General features: G+C 45.9%; 1 protein-coding gene across 1 annotated transcript; it reads right to left on the minus strand.

The window, feature by feature from the left end:
* Positions 1 to 50: 50 nt before the first annotated feature.
* On the minus strand, positions 51 to 19689 carry lysm2 (LysM and peptidoglycan-binding domain-containing protein 2). Its single transcript, NM_001173878.1, is given in 3 exon segments — positions 51 to 1225; positions 17761 to 18116; positions 19240 to 19689. Coding segments are annotated over 3 exon segments (660 nt in total). The 5' UTR covers positions 19492 to 19689; the 3' UTR covers positions 51 to 1173.
* Between the last annotated feature and the right edge of the window lie 4323 nt (positions 19690 to 24012).

Consider the following 24012-nt stretch of genomic DNA (forward strand, 5'->3'; position numbering starts at 1 on the left):
TGTACAACGACATTTATCATCAACAAAAACAACTAGGCAACCAAGAGAAGTCTGTTTTAAAGTTGCATTTATTCATCCTCAAAAATCAAGAAAAAAAAGCACATTAAAACTCAGCCATGGTTTAATTTGTACAGTATTTCACACACTTAAAAACAACAGCACATTCACACTTCAAAAGAGTTTTCCCTTTATGTCACCAATGAATGCTTCTAAACAGGTAAACATTTAAAATGCTTCACCACCCCTCCCACCCACAGCTTCACCCCCCCTCCCATCCACAGCTTCACCACCCCTCCCACCCACAGCTTCACCACCCCTCCCATCCACAGCTTCTGGTGAGAATTCAGTCGAGGGATACATCCAAAATGGCACCCTATTCTCTATGTTATACACTACTCTTGACCAAAACCCTACAGGCCCTGGTCAAAAGTAGTGAACTCTACGGGCCCTGGTCAAAAGTAGTGCACTACATAGGGAATAGGGAGCCATTTGGGACGCACACAATGTGGGGTATAAATAGGCTGCCATTATGGACGCAGCCTAGTTTCAAACACTGAGGAGGAAGAGAGGAGGAGGAAGAAGAGAGGAGGAGGTGAGGAGAGGAGGAAGAAGAGAGGAGGAGGTGAGGAGGAGAGGAGGAAGAAGAGAGGAGGAGGTGAGGAGGAAGAGAGGAGTAGGAGGAGGAAGAGGAGGTAATAATGGAGGCTTCTCCATCTATCTATCCATCCATCTAGTGGACTGATGCTATTCTAGGAGGGATTGGATCATCAGAGTTAGGGTAAAAGCCAGTATCGAACTAATCCCCCAAACACACCTGTGTGTTTCCTGTGTATGTATGTGTGTGTGGTATACACAGACCAGAGGGTTATTCTGTACAGCAGCAGCATGTAGACTTGTAGTGAGTAGATGAGTGTCATAGTAACAGACTACCTGCTGTTCAGATGATTGACAGCAGTTGAACAGTACAAAACCAGAAGAATACTAATAATACAACATATGATACTAATATTAAAAAGGCAAAGGATGAATCCTCAGTTCAAACACTTAGACATGATGTCCCGTGTCATGGTTTGGTAAAAGAAAGATACAGGAAGGGAAAGGTAGGAAGCAGTGATGGGTGGATTTGTGGGTGGATGGGTGTTAATCAGGGCTTCAGGTAAACGAGTGTGTCCTTTAGATCTCCTGGTATGATGAAACAGGAAGTGTGTATTCCTCTTCACTGTCCCTGTGAACAAACAGAACACACACGTTAGCACGCACACACATATCAACACACACTTAAACTGGACTGACCACATGCAGACTTTCCGCACCTCATCCACACTCACACCCACAGATATACACTCATCCACACTCACACCCACACAGATATACACTCATACCCACATAGACATACACTCATCCCACTCAGACATACAATCATCCACATTCACACAGATATACACTCATCCACTCACACACAGACACACACACACACACACACACACACAGATTCATGCTACACACACACACATCACAACTGCTGCTACCAGACTGTTATTATTGCTAAATACTGCATAATTTAAACACTTGCCCCCCCAATCCCCCTTCCCCAAAACACATGTAAATATTACACTATTATTGATCCCTTCCTGTATTATACTGATGCTAACATGTTTATTCTACTGACACATTTACTTTATGTTCCTATTCTCATATTTTATCATTTCATATTGTTGTTGCATTGTCCAGAAGGAACCTGCTGGTAAGCATTTAATTGGACGGTGTATACCATGTGTATTCTGTACATGTGACTAATAAAACTAAATAACACACACAAACATAACATCCAGTGAATTCCCTCTATTTGCATACAGACACACCATATTTATTTAAAACAATTATTTCACCTTTATTTAACCAGATAGGCAAGTTGAGAACAAGTTCTCATTTACAATTGCGACCTGGCCAAGATAAGGCAAGCAGTTTGACACATACAACAACACAGAGTTACACATGGAGTAAAACAAATATACAGTCAATAATATAGTAGAAAAATAAGTCTATATACAAAGTGAGCAAATGAGGTGAGATAAGGGAGGTAAAGGCAAAAAAGGCCATGGTGGCAAAGTAAATACAATATAGCAAGTAAAACACTGGAATGGTAGATTTGTAGTGGAAGAAAGTGCAAAGTAGAAATAGAAATAATGGGGTGCAAAGGAGCAAAATAAATAAATAAATAAATACAGTAGGGGAAGAGGTAGTTGTTTGGGCTAAATTATAGATGGGCTATGTACAGGTGCAGTAATCTGTGAGCTGCTCTGACAGCTGGTGCTTAAAGCTAGTGAGGGAGATGAGTGTTTCCAGTTTCAGAGATTTTTGTAGTTCGTTCCAGTCATTGGCAGTAGAGAACTGGAAGGAGAGGCGGCCGAAGGAGGAATTGGCTTTGGGGGTGACCAGAGAGATATACCTGTTGGAGCGCGTGCTACAGGTGGGTGCTGCTATGGTGACCAGCGAGCTGAGATAAGGGGTAACTTTACCTAGCAGGGTCTTGTAGATGACCTGGAGCCAGTGGGTTTGGCGACGAGTATGACGCGAGGGCCAGCCAACGAGAGCATACAGGTCGCAGTGGTGGGTAGTATATGGGGCTTTGGTGACAAAACGGATGGCACTGTGATAGACTGCATCCAGTTTATTGAGTAGGGTATTGGAGGCTATTTTGTATTTTGTAAATGACATCGCCGAAGTCGAGGATCGGTAGGATGGTCAGTTTTACGAGGGTATGTTTGGCAGCATGAGTGAAAGATGCTTTGTTGCAAAATAGGAAGCCAATTCTAGATTTAACTTTGGATTGGAGATGTTTGATGTGAGGCTGGAAGGAGAGTTTACAGTCTAACCAGACACCTAGGTATTTGTAGTTGTCCACATATTAAGTTAGAACCGTCCAGAGTAGTGATGCTGGACGGTCGAGCAGGTGCAGGCAGCGATCGGTTGAAGAGCATGCATTTAGTTTTACTTGCATTTAAGAGCAGTTGGAGGCCACGGAAGGAGAGTTGTATGGCATTGAAGCTCGTCTGGAGGGTAGTTAACACAGTGTCCAAAGAAGGGACAGAAGTATACAGAATGGAGTCGTCTGCTTAGAGGTGGATCAGAGACTCACCAGCAGCAAGAGCGGCATCATTGATGTAAACAGAGAAAAGAGTCGGCCCAAGAATTGAACCCTGTGGCACCCCCATAGAGACTGCCAGAGGCCCGGACAACATGCCCTACGATTTGACACACTAAACTCTATCAGAGAAGTAGTTGGTAAACCAGGCGAGGCAATCATTTGAGAAACCAAGGCTGTTGAGTCTGCCGATAAGAATGTGGTGATTGACAGAGTCGAAAGCCTTGCCCAGGTTGATGAATACGGCTGCACAGTATTGTTTCTTATCGATGGCGGTTAAGATATTGTTTAGGACCTTGAGCGTGGCTGAGGTGCACCCATGACAAGCTCTGAAACGAGATTGCATAGCGGAGAAAGTGCGGTGGGATTCGAAATGGTCAGTAATCTGTTTGTTGACTTGGCTTTCGAAGACTTTAGAAAGGCAGGGTAGGATAGATACAGGTCTGTAGCAGTTTGGGTCAAGAGTGTCCCACCCTTTGAAGCGGCTTTCCAATCTTTGGGAATCTCAGACGACACGAAAGAGAGGTTGAACAGGCTAGTAATAGGGGTTGCAACAATTTCGGCAGATAATTTTAGAAACAAAGGGTCCAGATTGTCTAGCCCGGCTGATTTATATAAGCTGGGTGTTTGCTAACTAAAGCCATCTCAGACCACAATTGTGTGTGTGTGTGTGTGTCTGTCTGTCTGTCAGACTCAAACCCTAGTCATAGTGTGTTTGCTCAAACAAGAAGCACGCTCCTCTGTTTCCTCACAGACACCAGAGTAAACATAGACCTGGTGACAGAACCAGACTGATTTTTATACTGCTACTACTAACCACACAGTACCATACAGAACCAGACTGATAACTATACTGTTACTAACCACACAGTACCATACAGAACCAGACTGATAACTATACTGTTACTAACCACACAGTACCATACAGAACCAGACTGATAACTATACTGTTACTAACCACACAGTACCATACAGAACCAGACTGATAACTATACTGTTACTAACCACACAGTACCATACAGAACCAGACTGATAACTATACTGTTACTAACCACACAGTACCATACAGAACCAGACTGATAACTATACTGTTACTAACCACACAGTACCAGACTGATAACTATACTGTTACTAACCACACAGAACCAGACTGATAACTATACTGTTACTAACCACACAGTACCATACAGAACCAGACTGATAACTATACTGTTACTAACCACACAGTATCATAAAGAACCAGATGGATAAATATACTCCTACTAACCACTCAGTACCATACAGAACCAGACTGATAACTATACTGCTACTAACCACACAGAACCAGACTGATAACTATACATCAGTGATGTAGTATCAACAGCGTCTATTAAAACATTCCCCAACCAGAAACCATGGATTGATGGCAGCATTAGCGCAAAACTGAACGCGCGAACCACTGCTTTTAAATCAGGGCAAAGTGACTGGAAACATGACCGAATATAAACAGTGTAGCTATTCCCTCCTCAAGGCAATCAAACAAGCTAAGCGTCAGTACAGAGACAAAGTGGAGTCACAATTCAACGGCTCAAACACGAGAGGTATGTGGCAGGGTCTACAGTCAATCACCGACTACAAAAGAAAAATCAGCCCCGTCTTGGATCACGATGCCTTGCTCCCAGACAGACTAAACAACTTTTTTGCTCGCTTTGAGGACAATACAGTGCCACTGACACGGCCCGCTACCAAAACCTGCGGGCTCTCCTTCACTGCAGCCAACGTGAGTTAAACATTTAAACGTGTTAACCCTCGCAAGGCTGCTGGCCCAGACTGCATCCCCGGCCGCGTCCTCAGAGCATGCGCAGACCAGCTGGCTGGTGTGTTTACAGACATATTCAATCAATCCTTATCCCCTGTTCCCACATGCTTCAAGAGGGTCACCATTGTTCCTGTTCACAAGAAAGCTAAGGTAACTGAGCTAAATGACTACCGCCCTGTAGCACTCACTTCCGTCATCATGAAGTGCTTTGAGAGACTAGTCAAGGACCATATCACCTTCACACTACCTGACACCCTAGACCCACTCCAATTTGCTTACCGACCCAATAGGTCCACAGACGACGCAATCGCCATCACACTGCACACTGCCCTAACCCATCTGGACAAGAGGAATACCTATGTAAGAATGCTGTTCATCGACTACAGCTCAGCATTTAACACCATAGTACCCTCCAAACTCGTCATTAAGCTCGAGACCCTGGGTCTCGACCCCGCCTTGTGCAACTGGGTCCTGGACTACCTGACGGGCCGCCCCCAGGTGGTGAGGGTAGGTAACAACATCTCCACCCCGCTGATCCTCAACACTGGGGACCCACAAGGGTGCGTTCTCAGCCCTCTCCTGTACTCCCTGTTCACCCACGACTGCATGGCCAAGCACGCCTCCAACTCAATCATCAAGTTTGCAGACGACACTACAGTGGTAGGCTTGATTACCAACAACGACGAGACGGCCTACAGGGAGGAGGTGAGGGCTCTCATAGTGTGGTGTCAGGAAAATAACCTCTCACTCAACGTCAACAAAACAAAGGAGATGATCGTGGACTTCAGGAAACAGCAGAGGGAGCAGCCCCTTATCTACGTTGACAGGACAGTAGTGGAGAGGGTGGAGAGTTTTAAGTTCCTCGGCGTACACATCATAGACAAACTGAAAAGGTCCACCCACACAGACAGCGTGGTGAAGAAGGCGCAGCAGCGCCTCTTCAACCTCAGGAGGCTGAAGAAATTTGGCTTGTCACCAAAAACACTCACAAACTTTTACAGATGCACAATCGAGAGCATCCTGTCGGGCTGTATCACCGCCTGGTATGGCAGCTGCTCCGCCCATAACCGGAACGCTCTCCAGAGGGTAGTGAGGTCTGCACAACGCATCACCAGGTGCAAACTACCTGCCCTCCAGGACACCTACACCACCCGATGACACAGGAAGGCCAAAAAGATCATCAAGGACATAAACCACCCGAGCCACTGCCTGTTCACCCCGCTATCATCCAGAAGGTGAGTTCAGTACAGGTGCATCAAAGCTGGGACCGAGAGACTGGAAAAACAGCTTCTATCTCAAGGCCATCAGACTGTTAAACAGCCATCACTAACATTGAGTGGCTGCTGCCAACATACTGACTCAACTCCAGCCACTTTAATAATGGAAAAATGTATGTAATCAATTTATCACTTGCCACTTTATATGATTTATATTAGATAATGTTTACATAACCTACATTATTCATCTCATATGTATATACTGTACGCTATACCATCTACTGCATCTTGCCATCTTGATGTATTAGATGTATCACTAGCCACTTTAAACAATGCCACTTTATATAATGTTTTCATAACCTACATTACTCATCTCATATGTATATACTGTACTCTATGCCATCCTGATCTAATGTATCACTAGCCACCTTAAACAATGCCGCTTTATATGTTTTCATACCCTACAATACTCATCTCATATGTATATACTGTACTCCATACCATCTATTACATCTTGCCTATGCTGTTTGGCCATCACTCATTTATATATTTTTATGTACATATTCGTATTCATTCCTTTACACTTGTGTGTACAAAGTAGTTGTTGTGGAATTGGTAGATTACTTGTTAGATATTACTGCATGGTCGGAACTAGAAGCACAAGCATTTCGCTACACATGGTTAGCAGGTGTTAATGCATGTGTATGTCACAAATAAATTTGATTTGACATCTACTAACCACACAGTACCATACAGAACCAGACTGATGTAACGAAATGTAACGAGGTAGACAGAGAATGAGAAGCCACATGGTGCGCCAGCCTCAGTGTGTCAACCCTCCCATGGAGATGTTCCATTGCTATTAGAGGTGTGAGGGCTGGGATGAATAAGGGTTAAACTGATCACTGCCACACTCCCTCTCTCCCTTATTATCATCACTCCCTCTCTCCCTTATTATCATCACTCCCTCTCTCCCTCATTATCATCACTCCCTCTCTCCCTTATTATCATCACTCCCTCTCTCCCTTATTATCATCACTCCCTCTCTCCCTTATTATCATCACTCCCTCTCTCCCTTATTATCATCACTTCCTCTCTCCCTTATTGTCATCACTCCATAGCACCTTCCATCTTCTCTCCATCACTCCTTAGCACCTTCCATCTTCTCTCCATCACTCCTTAGCACCTTCCATCTTCTCTCCATCACTCCTTAGCACCTTCCATCTTCTCTCATCACTCCTTAGCACCTTCCATCTTCTCTCCATCACTCCTTAGCACCTTCCATCTTCTCTCCATCACTCCTTAGCACCTTCCATCTTCTCTCCATCACTCCTTAGCACCTTCCATCTTCTCTCATCACTCCTTAGCACCTTCCATCTTCTCTCATCACTCCTTAGCCCCTTCCATCTTCTCTCCATCACTCCTTAGCACCTTCCATCTTCTCTCATCACTCCTTAGCACCTTCCATCTTCTCTCCATCACTCCTTAGCACCTTCCATCTTCTCTCCATCACTCCTTAGCACCTTCCATCTTCTCTCATCACTCCTTAGCACCTTCCATCTTCTCTCATCACTCCTTAGCACCTTCCATCTTCTCTCATCACTCCTTAGCCCCTTCCATCTTCTCTCCATCACTCCTTAGCACCTTCCATCTTCTCTCCATCACTCCTTAGCACCTTCCATCTTCTCTCCATCACTCCTTAGCACCTTCCATCTTCTCTCCATCACTCCTTAGCCCCTTCCATCTTCTCTCATCACTCCTTAGCACCTTCCATCTTCTCTCATCACTCCTTAGCCCCTTCCATCTTCTCTCATCACTCCTTAGCCCCTTCCATCTTCTCTCCATCACTCCTTAGCACCTTCCATCTTCTCTCCATCACTCCTTAGCACCTTCCATCTTCTCTCCGTCATGACGTTGGCCTGTGGGTAAGGTTTATGACCCCCCATAAATACCTTTCTCCCTTCCCCTCTCTCTCTGACCCTACTGAAGGACTGTTAAATAGCCTTTGTTAAATATAGAGAGTCTGGGAACATCAAACAAGTGGGGGGAAAGGAACCATATTTCAGTAATAGAACCAGTTGGAAATATACCAGGTACTTAATGAGTATGGATGTCAGTTCGGTTGTCATCTGAGACATTATGACTGATGACAGGACGACATAAACTGTACCTGGGAAAGTCTACACATTCTAGTTATCAGATTCACATCGAATTGTTGTGCAATTTAAATGTTTGTTATTGAAACTGTTTGTTAGGAGTTTAAATGTAATTTTAGCTTCCAAATGAGAGAATTGTGTTTTCATAAGGAAAGAGCCCTGACCAATCAGTGGCCCGCGGCTGTGAAGAGACAGGGGTTATAAACGATGAAACACACCCTTCTCCCCTCCACTATATAAGTCAGTGACGAAATGTAACCAGCCTGTTCCGGGTACGTGAGGTCTGCAGCCTCTGCGGTAAAAGGACACACATGTCAAGTACAGAACTAAGCCAACCTCAGCGTGAGCTTTGGTTGTGAATGGTATGAACTTTGAACTCTGATTCACTACAGAAGTGATACTTCCTAGCCGTTGAGTTAGCAGAGGCCGCTGTAGACGTGGGCTAGGAAAGGACGGACAACGTATTCAGTCTAACACACAATGAAGATACTACAACGTATCCATTTTACCACCAGTGACATTCTTCCGAGGACAGGAAGATCTCTGTTGGCCAACACGGCCAGCATCTATGACCAACCTACCGAAGCGCAGCTCAGATTAAATATTTATTGCATTTCCCTTTCCCAAATGGGCGGTAATTTAGAATGCATAAGATTCTGTATTTACGATGGCATAGCTGTTTTCTGTTTCCTCAGTCTTCCCGCTCTTTCATTCAAGCCCAACCCCCTTTCTTTGTGTAACAAGCCACCATGCCGGTTTAGCCCACTAGGGCACATTCTCCTATCATTTCCTTGTAACCATATCTGTTTTGTTATGCATTTCTGTGAATTATTTAGTTTAGTAAATAAATGATTTTAAGACAATTGATGTATGGATGACTCATAGTGAAGACTGGGTTCGTGCAGATAACCAACAATTTACGACGTTTGGAATGAGATTGACGTGAGGTAAACTAACATCATGAAAGGAGACTAATCGATCAGATATTAATATCTGAAAGTTATATTAGGAAAATTATAACTTTGTAATCTGAATATTTTCCTTGGTGCCCCGACCTTCTAGTTAATTACAGTTACAAGATTAATCAGTTTAATCGCGTAATAATAATTACAGAGAGTTATTTGATAATCATGTCTTCCGTTTTAATGATGCCAAAGACACGACAACTCCTTAGCACCTTCCACCTTCTCTCCATCACTCCTTAGCACCTTCCATCTTCTCGCCATCACTCCTTAGCACCTTCCATCTTCTCTCATCACTCCTTAGCACCTTCCACCTTCTCCCCATCACTCCTTAGCACCTTCCATCTTCTCCCCATCACTCCTTAGCACCTTCCATCTTCTCCCCATCACTCCTTAGCACCTTCCATCTTCTCCCCATCACTCCTTAGCACCTTCCATCTTCTCCCCATCACTCCTTAGCACCTTCCATCTTCTCCCCATCACTCCTTAGCACCTTCCATCTTCTCCCCATCACTCCTTAGCACCTTCCACCTTAGTACCTTCCTTCACCCCTTCTATCTTCTATCCATCACGCCTTACATCACCCCTTCCATCTTCTCTCATCACTCCTTAGCCCCTTCCATCTTCTCTCATCACTCCTTAGCCCCTTCCATCTTCTCTCCATCACTCCTTAGCCCCTTCCATCTTCTCTCCATCACTCCTTAGCCCCTTCCATCTTCTCTCATCACTCCTTAGCCCCTTCCATCTTCTCTCCATCACTCCTTAGCCCCTTCCATCTTCTCTCCATCACTCCTTAGCCCCTTCCATCTTCTCTCCATCACTCCTTAGCCCCTTCCATCTTCTCTCCATCACTCCTTAGCCCCTTCCATACTCTCTCCCTTCTTTCTGCCAAACTTAGATCCTTTTTTTCTTCCTGGCTTTCTTTCCTCTCCTTCTCCATTTAGTCCTTGCTTCCCTGATACACACTCCCCCGCCTTCTCTCCCTCTCTCTTTCCTGGCAGATCTATAAATAGCTGATAGATCAGTCTGCAGAGGGTTGAGGCCTCCTATGTGACCTAATAGGGCTGCATCTCAATAGTCTACAGTAGAGCTTGGACCATAAACCCCAAATTACCAACACCGACATTTCTAACTCACAGCCAAGCAATTTTCACCATAGACTGTTTTCAGATAAGTGGACAGGAAGGAGAGGTGGAGGAAAGAGAGATGGAGAGGAAAGAGAGGTGGAGATGAGAGAGGTGGACAGGAAAGAGAGGTGGAGATGAGAGAGGTGGACAGGAAGGAGAGGTGGACAGGAAGGAGAGGTGGAGATGAGAGAGGTGGACAGGAAGGAGAGGTGGAGATGAGAGAGATGGACAGGAAGGAGAGGTGGAGATGAGAGAGATGGACAGGAAGGAGAGGTGGAGATGAGAGAGGTGGACAGGAAGGACAGGTGGAGATGAGAGAGGTGGACAGGAAGGAGAGGTGGAGATGAGAGAGGTGGACAGGAAGGAGAGGTGGAGATGAGAGAGGTGGACAGGAAGGAGAGGTGGAGATGAGAGAGGTGGACAGGAAAGAGAGGTGGAGATGAGAGAGATGGACAGGAAAGAGAGGTGGAGATGAGAGAGGTGGACAGGAAGGAGAGGTGGAGATGAGAGAGGTGGACAGGAAGGAGAGGTGGAGATGAAGGAGAGATGGACAGGAAGGAGAGGTGGAGATGAAGGAGAGATGGACAGGAAGGAGAGGTGGAGATGAAGGAGAGATGGACAGGAAGGAGAGGTGGAGATGAAGGAGAGATGGACAGGAAGGAGAGGTGGAGATGAAGGAGAGATGGACAGGAAGGAGAGGTGGAGATGAGAGAGGTGGACAGGAAGGAGAGGTGGAGATGAGAGAGGTGGACAGGAAGGAGAGGTGGAGATGAGAGAGGTGGGCAGGAAGGAGAGGTGGAGATGAGAGAGGTGGACAGGAAGGAGAGGTGGAGAGGTGGAGATGAGAGAGCTGGACAGGAAGGAGAGGTGGAGATGAAGGAGAGAAGGACAGGAAGGAGAGGTGGAGATGAAGGAGAGAAGGACAGGAAGGAGAGGTGGAGATGAAGGAGAGATGGACAGGAAGGAGAGGTGGAGATGAAGGAGAGATGGACAGGAAGGAGAGGTGGAGATGAAGGAGAGATGAACAGGAAGGAGAGGTGGAGATGAAGGAGAGATGGACAGGAAGGACAGGTGGAGATGGACAGGAAGGAGATGTGGAGATGAAGGAGCGATGGACAGGAAGGAGAGGTGGAGATGAAGGAGAGATGGACAGGAAGGAGAGGTGGAGATGAAGGAGAGATGGATAGGAAAGAGAGGAGGAGAGGAAGGAGAGATGGACAGGAAAGAGAGGAGGACAGGAAGGAGAGATGGACAGGAAGGTGAGATGGAGGTGACAAGGAGAGGAAGCACCTTAACCATTAGATATTAGTGAGTAGGTCAGTCTGCTGCTGTGACCTGAGCACCGTGTGTCCTGAGCACCATACTGCTCCCAGAGCATTGTTCATCCATTATTCACACTCACTCAGGCACCACGGCAACCCACATTCCAATTAGACCAGCAGGTGTGTGTGTGTCTCAGAGTGACAGCACAGACTGCCTGTTACCAACTATAACTGTAACCAGCTGCAGAACATCTAACCCAGTTTCCACTACCAAGTCTCAGATCATGTAAAGCTTGCTTTACTCCATAGCTTCAAAACTATATTAAAACTATAATTAAAACTGTATTTCTCTTTCATCCATAGCTCTGTATTAAACATTTTGAGAGTGGTTACATTTCTCCAGCCGCATCCCTCAACTGTTAATCAAAACAAGTGGCAGGGTGACGGCTTGTTGTTTTCTAATCCCAGATTGCCCGTTTAAACCAGTTTCACTTCAAGGAAACCATGACATTTCCTCTGAATCCTGTAACATAGCTGTTAAACCACAGAGCACTGAACCATAACGCTGCCCAGCTGTAGGTTGATCAGGTTATGGTCTCCTTAGAGACCTGGGGCCGTAGGCATCAACCCTCTGGGGCCGTAGGCATCACCCTCTGGGGCCGTAGGCATCAACCCTCTGGGGCCGTAGGCATCAACCCTCTGGGGCCGTAGGCATCAACCCTCTGGGGCCGTAGGCATCAAACCTCTGGGGCCGTAGGCATCAAACCTCTGGGGCCGTAGGCATCAACCCTCTGGGGCCGTAGGCATCAACCCTCTGGGGCCGTAGGCATCAAACCTCTGGGGCCGTAGGCATCAACCCTCTGGGGCCGTAGGCATCAACCCTCTGGGGCCGTAGGCATCAACCCTCTGGGGCCGTAGGCATCAACGTTCTCAGAGTAGGCATCAACGTTCTCAGAGTAGGCATCAACCCTCTGGGGCCGATGGCATCAACCCTCTGGGGCCGATGGCATCAACCCTCTGGGGCCGATGGCATCAACCCTCTGGGGCCGATGGCATCAACCCTCTGGGGCCGATGGCATCAACATTCTCAGAGTAGGCATCAACCCTCTGGGGCCGTAGGCATCAACGTTCTCAGAGTAGGCGTGGTGCTATAGGGTTAGTTCTCCCTCCACAGGCGTCCACATACATAGGTTGGGTTTGCTCCTAGCAGAACTCAGCTAGGTGAAGTGAACGTCTGTTCTTGCATACTCCCTTAAAATACCTTCGCTTTAAAAACAAGAAAAGCATCTATATTACTGTTTGTCCCTCTTGATACACTGTAGCAGCAAGTACACTTCCTCAAAATACTCTGAATTAATCTTAGATAAAATGAATTACAGATTTCTTAGTTGACGTTTTTGCCGAAGTCTCAGTCGCGCAATTTTAACTAACTAAGATACAGTATTATCTGGTACAGTATTTTTCAAGTGAACAAAATGTCCATGAAAACTAGTTGCCTGTCGTCGAATGACAACAAACACTTAATTGAAGAATCCGCACTGTTGACCAATCACCAACGAAGGATCGTAGACTTCAGCTACCGAAGAAAAAACGTTGTGTGCTCAAACAGACGAAAAAAAACCTGCAGAACACCAAAATGAACCAAAATGTAGTCACAATATATGCAGGAACGGTTTCAACTGGGAAGCATATGGTCAGCCTTATTCACTGTGATCTAAAAGGCTAAACTGATCCTAGATCAGCACTCCTACTCTGAGACACTTTGTGGATACAGCCCCAGGCCTAGCCAGGGAGAGACCGCAGCTGCTGCCAGCGTGACTCAGGACTGACTTGGCAGTTCCTCTAACTTAAATAGTATGTGTGTGTGTGTGGAGAGTGCGTGTGTGTGTGTGTGTGTGGAGAGTGCGTGTGTGTGTGTGTGTGTGTGTGTGTGTGGAGAGTGCGTGCATTAGTGTGCACATGCCAGCCAACTTGCCGATCTTCACAGACGTGACTGTGTCTCAGCACGCATAGTCAGCGAGACAAGCTCAGGCCTGACTTATGCTGAATTCCAAATAGACCCTACCCTTCTAGAGAGACCCTACCCTTCTAGAGAGACCCTACCCCCCTAGATACCCTACCCCCCTAGAGACCCTACCCTCCTAGAGACCCTACCCTTCTAGAGAGACCCTACCCCCCTAGATACCCTACCCCCCTAGAGACCCTACCCTCCTAGAGACCCTACCCTTCTAGAGACCCTACCCTTCTAGAGAGACCCTACCCCCCTAGATACCCTACCCCCCTAGAGACCCTACCCTCCTAGAGACCCTACCCTTCTAGAGAGACCCTACCCTTCTAGAGAGACCCTACCCCCCTAGAGACCCTACCCCCCTAGAGACCCTACCCTCCTAGAGACCCTACCCTCCTAGAGACCCTACCCTCCTAGAGAGACCCTACCCTTCTAGAGACCCTACCCCCCTAGAGACCCTACCCCCCTAGAGACCCTACCCTCCTAGAGACCCTACCCTCCTAGAGACCCTACCCCCCTAGAGACCCTACCCTCCTAGAGAGACCCTACCCTTCTAGAGACCCTACCCCCCTAGAGACCCTACCCTCCTAGAGACCCTACCCTCCTAGAGATCCTACCCTCCTAGAGACCCTACCCTCCTAGAGACCCTACCCTCCTAGAGATCCTACCCCCCAGAGACCCTACCCTCCTATAGAGACCCTACCCCCCTAGAGACCCTACCCCCTAGAGACCCTACCCCCCTAGAGACCCTACCCTCCTAGAGAGATCCTACCCCCCTAGAGACCCTACCCCCCTAGAGACCCTACCCCCCTACCCTCCTAGAGACCCTACCCCCCTAGAGACCCTACCCTCCTAGAGACCCTACCCCCCTAGAGACCCTACCCCCCTAGAGACCCTACCCTCCTAGAGACCCTACCCTCCTAGAAACCCTACCCTCCTAGAAACCCTACCCCCCAGAGAGACCCTACCCTCCTAGAGATCCTACCCTCCTATAGTGACCCTACCCTCCTATAGTGACCCTACCCTCCTATAGTGACCCTACCCTCCTAGAGATCCTACCCTCCTATAGTGACCCTACCCTCCTATAGTGACCCTACCCTCCTATAGTGACCCTACCCCCCTACAGAGAGACCCTACCCTCCTAGAGACTCTACCCTCCTAGAGACCCTACCCTCCTATAGAGACCCTACCCCCCCCTAGATACTGTACCCCCCTAGAGACCCTACCCTCCTAGAGAGACCCTACCCCCCTAGAGACCCTACCCTCCTAGAGAGACCCTACCCTCCTAGAGAGACCCTACCCCCCTCGAAAGGCCCCTACTCCCCTCGAAAGGCCCCTACTCCCCTCGAAAGGCCCCTACTCCCCTCGAAAGGCCCCTACTCCCTCGAAAGGCCCCTACTCCCCTTGCCACTCCTGAAATGGTTGAATAGGCGGAGGACCTCTCCCTCCCTCCCTCTTTCAGTCTTCCCTTTCAATGTCACTCTTCCCCTCTTTCTCAGTCTGGGATCTACAAACTACTCTGCAAAAACAAAACATGTCATTGCTTGTTTGCTTGTCTCAGTCGTGTAACGTCATCCGTTTGGAATGTAATCTGAGCAGTAAGAGAGGTTTAACCGATAGGCTGTACTGAGAGTCAGGTGGGCTGGGATCAGACCAAGACAGTGTTGATGGACATCTCTCTCTCCTGACGCATCAGTACACACACACACACACACACACACACACACACACACACACCTGATCTCAGCCCCTCACCACCCACAGTTTGGCAGGAAGACTGCATGACTCAACATTTATGACTAGCAGCCAATCGCAGGCCAGGAGAGAGGGGCACTGGCCAGTGGGAACTCAGAATCCGACAGGCATCCGTCACCTGCATCTGCGTAAGCAGGACGTCACACTTCCACAAGCAGCTTTCTGATTCGACGTCTCGCCGACAGGCAGTCTGCTGATTTGACTGCTGGTTTGAGTGATGCGCCTGGAAGAAGCAACTTTTAACTAAGACAAGACTTGGCTAAAGGACAACTGCTAGTCTGAATTTCTAGTCTGAAAACCACTGCTAGCTCCTACCACTTTGTGAAACTTGAGGATTTGTGTTACCTACCCCAAGCTGATTCATTGGTTTTATCTTAGCGGGTGAACATGTCTTGTGGTATGCAGAAGGGATACGGTAAATGGTTGTTAACTCAGTTGTTCAGTTCAACGTGGTTCACTGAGTGTGCCAGGGGCAAATCTGATATTGCACACTATTACCTATATAGTGCACTATTTCAAATGGCACCCTATTCCGAACATAGGGCTATGGTCAAAAGTAGAGCACTATAGGCTCCCGAGTGGCGCAGCGGTCTAAGTGCTGGAGGCGTCACTACAGACCCTGGTTCGATTCCAGGCTGTATCACAACCGGTCGTGATTGGGAGTACCATAGGTGCGGCGCACAATTGGCCCAGCGTTGTCTGGGTTTGGCCGGGGTAGGCCGTCATTGTAAATAAGAATCTGTTCTTAACTGACTTGCCTAGTTAACCTGTTAGGGCTAGGGGGCAGTATTTGCACGGCTGGATAAAAAAAATGTACCCGATTTAATCTGGTTACTAATCCTACCCAGTAACTAGAATATGCATATGCTTATTATATATGGATAGAAAACACTCTAAAGTTTCTAAAACTGTTTGAATGGTGTCTGTGAGTATAACAGAACTCATTTGGCAGGCAAAACCCTGAGACATTTTCTGACAGGAAGTGGATACCTGATGTGTTGTATTACCTTTAAACCTATGCCATTGAAAAACACAGGGGCTGAGGAATATTTTGGCACTTCCTATTGCTTCCACTAGATGTCCCCAGCCTTTACAAAGTGTTTTGAGTCTTCTGGAGGGAGATCTGACCGAACAAGAGCCATGGAACGATGATGGCCCATTAGACACCTGGCGCGCGAGTTCATGTTGGGTACCCTCGTTCCAATACGTTATAAAAGAGTATGCATTCGTCCACCTTGAATATTATTCATGTTCTGGTTAAAAAAGGCCCTAATGATTTATGCTATACAACGTTTGACATGTTTGAACGAACGTAAATATATTTTTTCCCCTCGTTCATGAAGTGAAGTCCGGCGGGCTTAGATCATGTGCTAACAAGACGGAGATTTTTGGACATAAATGATGAGCTTTTTTGAACAAAACTACATTCGTTATGGACCTGTGATGGAAGTGACATCTGATGAAGAGAATCAAAGGTAATGGATTATTTACATAGTATTTTCGATTTTAGATCTCCCCAACATGACGACTAGTCTGTATCGCAACGCGTATTTTTCTGGGCGCAGTGCTCAGATTATTGCAAAGTGTGATTTCCCAGTAAGGTTATTTTTAAATCTGGCAAGTTGATTGCGTTCAAGAGATGTAAATCTATAATTCTTTAAATGACAATATAATATTTTACCAATGTTTTCTAATTTTAATTATTTAATTTGTGATGCTGATTTGACTGCCGGTTATTGGAGGGAAACGATTTCCTCAACATCAATGCCATAGTAAAACGCTGTTTTTGGATATAAATATGAACTTGATAGAACTAAAAATGCATGCATTGTCTAACATAATGTCCTAGGAGTGTCATCTGATGGAGATTGTAAAAGGTTAGTGCATCATTTTAGCTGGTTTTATGGTTTTGGTGACCCTGTCTTTGAATTGACAAAACATTACACACAACTCTTGTAAATGTACTGTCCTAACATACTCTAAATTTATGCTTTCGCCGTAAAACCTTTTTGAAATCGTAAAACGTGGTTAGATTAAGGAGATGTTTATCTTTCAAAGGGTGTAAAATAGTTGTATGTTTGAAAAATTTGAATTTTGACATTTATTTGGATTCAAATTTGCCGCTCTTGAAATGCACCTGCTGTTGATGGAGTGCACCACGGGTGGGACGCCTGCGTCCCACCTAGCCCATAGAGGTTAAATAAAGCTTAAATAAAAATAAATAAATAGGCCCTGCTCAAAAAGTAATGTACTAAATATGGACTAAGGTGCCATTTTGGATGAAACCCATGTGACTGGCTATCACCACATTGGCGTATTCCAACTCTTACCTCACTTCCTCTTCTTTGAGCCTGCGTGCTGCCTGCTTTGACTGTTTAATCTGCAAGTCCAGTCTGTGCAGGAAGTCTTGAGCCGACAGCTCTTCTGTCTGGGGCCGTTTATAACTACTACTGTCCTTATCCCCAGGGCCAGGGGCCGGAGGCGGCGAGGGGTCCTCCTCAGTGTCCCTGTCCTGCCCCACACACAGGGGCTTGAAGTCCTGGTCCTGGGGATCTCCGTCGGGGGACTCTAGAGACAGGCCGTTGAAGGGAGAGGTCTTCTCTGAGACCACAGGGATGTTGAGGGTGTTACGCAGGAAGATACAGTCGTTACTGAACAGCTTGTTAGTCCTCTTGATCTGCTCCATCTGGAATCATATATGTGATATAACGGTAATAACACATTAATAACCTGGTATAACAAAACAATAACAGTATTAATAACAGGTTAACAAAGCAATAACATCAGTATCAATAACTGCAGTCACAAAGCAGTCATAACATAAATAGCAATACTAACAAGATTGTAATAACACAAGGCAGTAACAACAGTATCAATACTGAAATGTAGGTAGTAACACATGTTGTTATTGGGTGAGAGATGAGCAATGTACTCTGTCAGGAAGTACATTGTCTGTCAGGAAGACAGACATTCCTAGAAGCCCCTAGGGCAGGGATGGGCTACTCCAGTCCTGGAGGGACACAGTGTGTGCAAGCGTTTGTTTCACCACAACACTAACACACCAGATTAAAGGAAAACCAGCACACTGTGCTCCTTCAGGACTGGAGTAGTCCACAATGGCCATCGGTGACAGTGAGCTACAGAGATGGGAATGATGACTACCAATCGGTGACAGTGAGCTACAGAGATGGGAATGATGACTACCAATCGGTGACAGTGAGCTACAGAGATGGGAATGATGACTACCAAACACTGCATGTGGCTGAAGTTGCTCACACAAGATCACATGAACCTTTGTGTAGCCTGTTTGTTCCAGTATTCTATTGCACTGGGGTCCTACAGGTACTGAGACAGTAGCCAACATTGCTACACTGTAGCACATTCCGTTATGAGTCATGATGACCATGTTGTTAATGCAACAATGTAACAGTGACAATGTAGCTAATGTGGAGCAGGGACGCTCAGGCCTCGAATGGGATGAAATTTGATACTTAAGTTTCTGGTTCGAAGCCTGCTCAGTCCGTCTGTTGCATTCAGGTATCATGAGACTAAGTCATAAATGTTTAGATCTAAGGATAATTGAATCGTGTAGTAGGTCTATGCTAGGTTAATCTTGCAAACCCTGATTTTATTATACTCGCGACCATGATACGACAGCGTAGCAAATAGGTGGTCCCATAAAATGCTCGCATGCATGACAGTTGATCAAAACAAATGCGCCGTGAATGAGATTTCACATTTTAATATCCACAACCATAACACACAAGACATTCACACAAGACGTGTGTGTGTGCCGGTAATAACCTTACCGTTACTTCGTATTTGAGGGCTATGCCCTGCAAAGTGTCGCTGTATGTGACCCGATGCTCTATGTATTTCTCGCCAAGAGAAGCCGCGACGCTAGCCGTACTCCCATAAGACCGGATCTTGGTTCGGGCCAGACTCTGAGACAGTTCACTATCGGATTCTGAACCGGACCGGGACCGGGGAAAGATGGGCTGTCCGATACCAAACCTCGCTCCACCATCCCTCATCGGCAGGACAGGAGAGTACTCCGCCATCTTCTCTCGGTAGCTGCTTGTTGGTTCGTGATGCGCCGACTGCACTCAGCTAACCTGGGCTAGGAGGTAGCCAAGTGGCTGGCTATCTTACTCAGTCAGGCTGCGGGAAGATTGCCATTTCTAGTTTGGTGATACATGTCGATCCTGTGTGAATGTGGCATATTTCAGGTCAGGCAAAACCGAGCCGTTCGCTGTTTGTTGCCACAGACAGACACTCACAGAGAGTCGTTACTTACTTACGTCGCAGACGTAAAAAAAAAACGTGAAACGCTCGGTGTGAATTTGGGGCAATGCAATTGGATACGCACGCCAGCGTGTGTTCGCCGCTCCAAGCTTATGACATCACCAGTGTCGTTTAGAGCACAGTTCTGGCATACTGCCAGCTAGGGCCCAAAATGCAGATGTTGTTTTACAGTAGGCCTATCTAATAAAAAATAATGTCAGTCTACTTTAAAAAGATATATGTTCACACCAAACCATTGTGAAATAGAGTGAATATATACTTTATTGTCGATTTGATTAGAATAGCACCCATGGATGGAGAGCAATTTTGTGGTTAAGTGCCTTGCTCAAGGACACAACAGTGGTTTGTAGGCCTACCTACCAGCCTGGGGCTGCTGCTATTGCCTGGTCATCCTTCTTGGTAAGTTTCATGTCCCTGTGAGCTGTGTGTCTGTGGAATGTAACAATGACCAGGGACACAGGGGCAGGGGAGGAGGGACGGAGGGACGGAGGGACGGAGGGGGGGGAGTGAGGGGAGGGGATATGAGGGAGGTAGAGGTAGGGAGAACTCATTTTCATGTGGAAAGAACATTCAGCAACCCACGTCACCAATGTGATTCCTTGTGAGTGTGTGTGATTATTTCACTTTTGTTTATTCATTTCACTTGCTTTGACAATGTAAACATATGTTTCCCATGCTAATAAAGCTCCTTGAATTGAATTGACTAATAACTATTATAACACTGTAAATAGCCGTAATATTTGAAATGTGTCTATTCCTTTGAAACTTGTGAGGGTAATGTTTACTGTTCATTTTTGATTGATTATTTCACTTTTATTTCATATCTATTTCACTTGCCTTGGCAATGTAAACTTATGAGTCCCATGCCAATAAAGCCCTTTGGATTGAATTGGGATTGGGAGAGAGAGCAAGAGAGACAGAGAGAGTAAGACAGAGAGAGTAAGACAGAGAGAGTAAGACAGAGTACCAACCCAGTGACCACCACAAGTGTTACATATCAAATTCTTATTGACTGAATTTTTAAGAAGAACTTAAGATGTGCTATCTTGTTTTTGTACTTTTCCATCAATAGAGATGGTGGTTTGGGAGAGTCTCTCATAGAGAGGAGTGGACGGTGGTTCGGGAGAGTCTCTCATAGAGAGGAGTGGACGGTGGTTTGGGAGAGTCTCTCATAGAGAGGAGTGGACGGTGGTTCGGGAGAGTCTCTCATAGAGAGGAGTGGACGGTGGTTCGGGAGAGTCTCTCATAGAGAGGAGTGGACGGTGGTTCGGGAGAGTCTCTCATAGAGAGGAGTGGACGGTGGTTCGGGAGAGTCTCTCATAGAGAGGAGTGGACGGTGGTTCGGGAGAGTCTCTCAGAGAGGAGTGGACGGTGGTTCGGGAGAGTCTCTCATAGAGAGGAGTGGACGGTGGTTCGGGAGAGTCTCTCATAGAGAGGAGTGGACGGTGGTTCGGGAGAGTCTCTCATAGAGAGGAGTGGACGGTGGTTCGGGAGAGTCTCTCATAGAGAGGAGTGGACGGTGGTTCGGGAGAGTCTCTCATAGAGAGGGCTGCTCTCTATAGTCTGTCTCTTAGATGACATGAAGAGGAAGCAGGGACAGATTGGGACCAGAAACCGGACCACTTTTTTATCTTGAGGCCCCCATATTAGTCAAACAATGATCATTTTGCGCAAAAACACAAATTTAGACAGGCCCACAGGGCTAAAAATGGACCAGTCCACCTGGCATTTACCTGAAATATCCTATGACCAGTCCTCCCCTGAGAGGAAGTGTATATGTGTCTTTATAGCAGACATGTTCCAAAAACAAACACATTCCCATGACAACCAACCACTTCTGGGTAGTAGGGCCACTCTCTCTTCCTCATTGGGTAAAACCCAAGCAGCTGTTGCCACACACTATTGGGTGTAGTAACCAATTGATGTAATGATTAACTGAAATGCCCTATGACCAGTCCTCCCCTGAGGGGTCAGTGGCTCAGTGTGATGTGTGCTATCTGCTAAATGAAAAAAAGAACAGAAAACAAATGTCCATTGTTCACTGTTAGATATGGACAATAAAGTTGGATTGTATAGTATCAACATTAAACAGTCTGTACCATTAAACAGTATCTACTCTGTTATTGTATACTGAAGTGTCCCAGAACATCAACCACATATCACAGTCATAGTCAGTAAAACTTTCCTATTCTATTGTAGTCACTGTTATGCTCATGTTGGACAAGCTGAGAGTACTGTAGCGATGGCAAGGTCTCAGATGCAGAGATCACACAGGGACACAACGACCAGCGGAGTGCTGATGCCTCAAACATACACACAGACACACACACACGTACACACATTTCTCTGAATGCATCACCATATTGAAATGTAATTTGCTCAAAAACAAATATTGTGTTACTGAGGGAACAAAAGTGGAGGAATAGAATCATGAATCCTGTATGATTAATTCATATCATTAGATGGAGATTATGCTTCTGTCATGTCCTTTTTTCTCTGACATTTAACTAATGGAAATCACATCATTAAAACACATGTACGGGCAGATGAACAGATAGAGAGAGAGAGATGAAGGGAGAGAGATAGACAGAGCAGAGTAAAATAGATATGAAGGGTAGAGAAAGAGAGAGAGATGAAGGGGATAGAGAGAGCAGAGGGAAAGAGACAGATGAAGGGGAGAGGGAGAGAGAGCAGAGCGATAGATAGATGAAGGGAGAGAGAGATCCGTGGGAGCAGGGAGAGAGATGGAAAGAGTGATGGGGGAGAGAAAGAGAGAGAGATTGGGGCATAGAGATCCTATAATTGGCTGTTCTATATAATTGTGTGGATGGGGAAACTGCAACAACAAGTGGGATGGTGGAAGAACAAGAAGAGAGAGAGAAAAAGAGAGAAAAAGAGAGAGGAAAGAAAGAAAGAAAGAGCGAGAAAGAGTGAGAGAGAAAGCGTATGCACACATACATACACACACACACTTCTCTGAATGCATCACCATATTGAAATGTAATTTACTCAAATGGGAAACAAGAAGAGAAATTGATTAATGAATCATGTATGATTAATTCATATAATTAGATGGAGATTATGGTTTTGTAACATTCTTTTCTCTCTGAAATTCAACTAATGGAAATCACATCATTAACACACATGTAAGGGCAGATGGGCAGAGAGAGAGAGAGAGATGAAGGGGGAGAGAGACAGCAGAGCGAGAGAGAGTAGAGCGCAGAGAGAGAGAGTGGAGAGAGAGAGAGCAAAGAGAGAGAGACCACTGACCACTTTGACTGACCCCAAATTAAGAAAGTCCTTGACTATTTGCAGACTCAATGAGCATAGCCTTGCTATTGAGAGATGCTGCCATAAGCAGACCTGGTTCTTGAGAGAAAACAGGCTATGTGCCCACTGCCCACAAAATGAGGTGGAAACTGAGCTACACTTCCTAACCTCCTGCCAAATGTATGACCACATTAGAGAGACATACAGTACCAGTCAAAAGTTTGGCCACACCTACTCATTCAAGGGTTTTTCTTTATTTTTACTATTTTCTACATTGTAGAATAATAGTGAAAACATCAAAACTATGAAATAACACATATGGAATCATATAGTAACCAAAAAAGTGTTAAACAAATCAAAATGTATTTTATATGAGATTCTTCAAAGTAGCCACCATTTGTCTTGATGACATCTTTGCACTCTCTTGGCAACCTCTCAACCAGCTTCATGAGTTAGTCACCTGGATTGCATTTCAATTAACAGGTGTACCTTGTTAAAGGTTCATTTGTGGAATTTCTTTCCTTCTTAATGCATTCGAGCTAAACAGTTGTGTTGTGACAAGGTAGGGGTGGTATACAGAAGATACCCCTATTTCAGTCCCTCCAGGATTCTGCGATCAGAGCGGAATTATGTGAGAGCTCGCAATTTTGACCAATCCCCGCACTTTTAGCGCATAAAAGGGTCCAATCAAAAGCGGGTTTGTAATTTTGACCAATTACTGCACTGTACCGTGGAAAATTGCTCAATCCAACCACACGTCAACAATGTTTTTTCCCCCTGGCCTGTCAGCGTATTCATGTGCGAAGGTGAAGGTGATGGCTGATTGTCGATGGCTGACAGTACAATAAACAGAAATCAATCTCATTTGCCCCAAAAAATAACAGCTAAAGACCGTGCGAAACAATATCCAAATGTTTTTGGAAACTAGAGAAAATCGTCAATAAACAGTCACTCCTAATCAGCAAAGCATATGAGAATGCCAGAACAGTTCGCACAGCAGCAGCAGA

The sequence above is a fragment of the Salmo salar genome, chromosome 11 (assembly GCF_965601325.2).
Source record: "Salmo salar chromosome 11, fSalSal1, whole genome shotgun sequence".
NCBI classification, from domain to species: domain Eukaryota; kingdom Metazoa; phylum Chordata; class Actinopteri; order Salmoniformes; family Salmonidae; genus Salmo; species Salmo salar.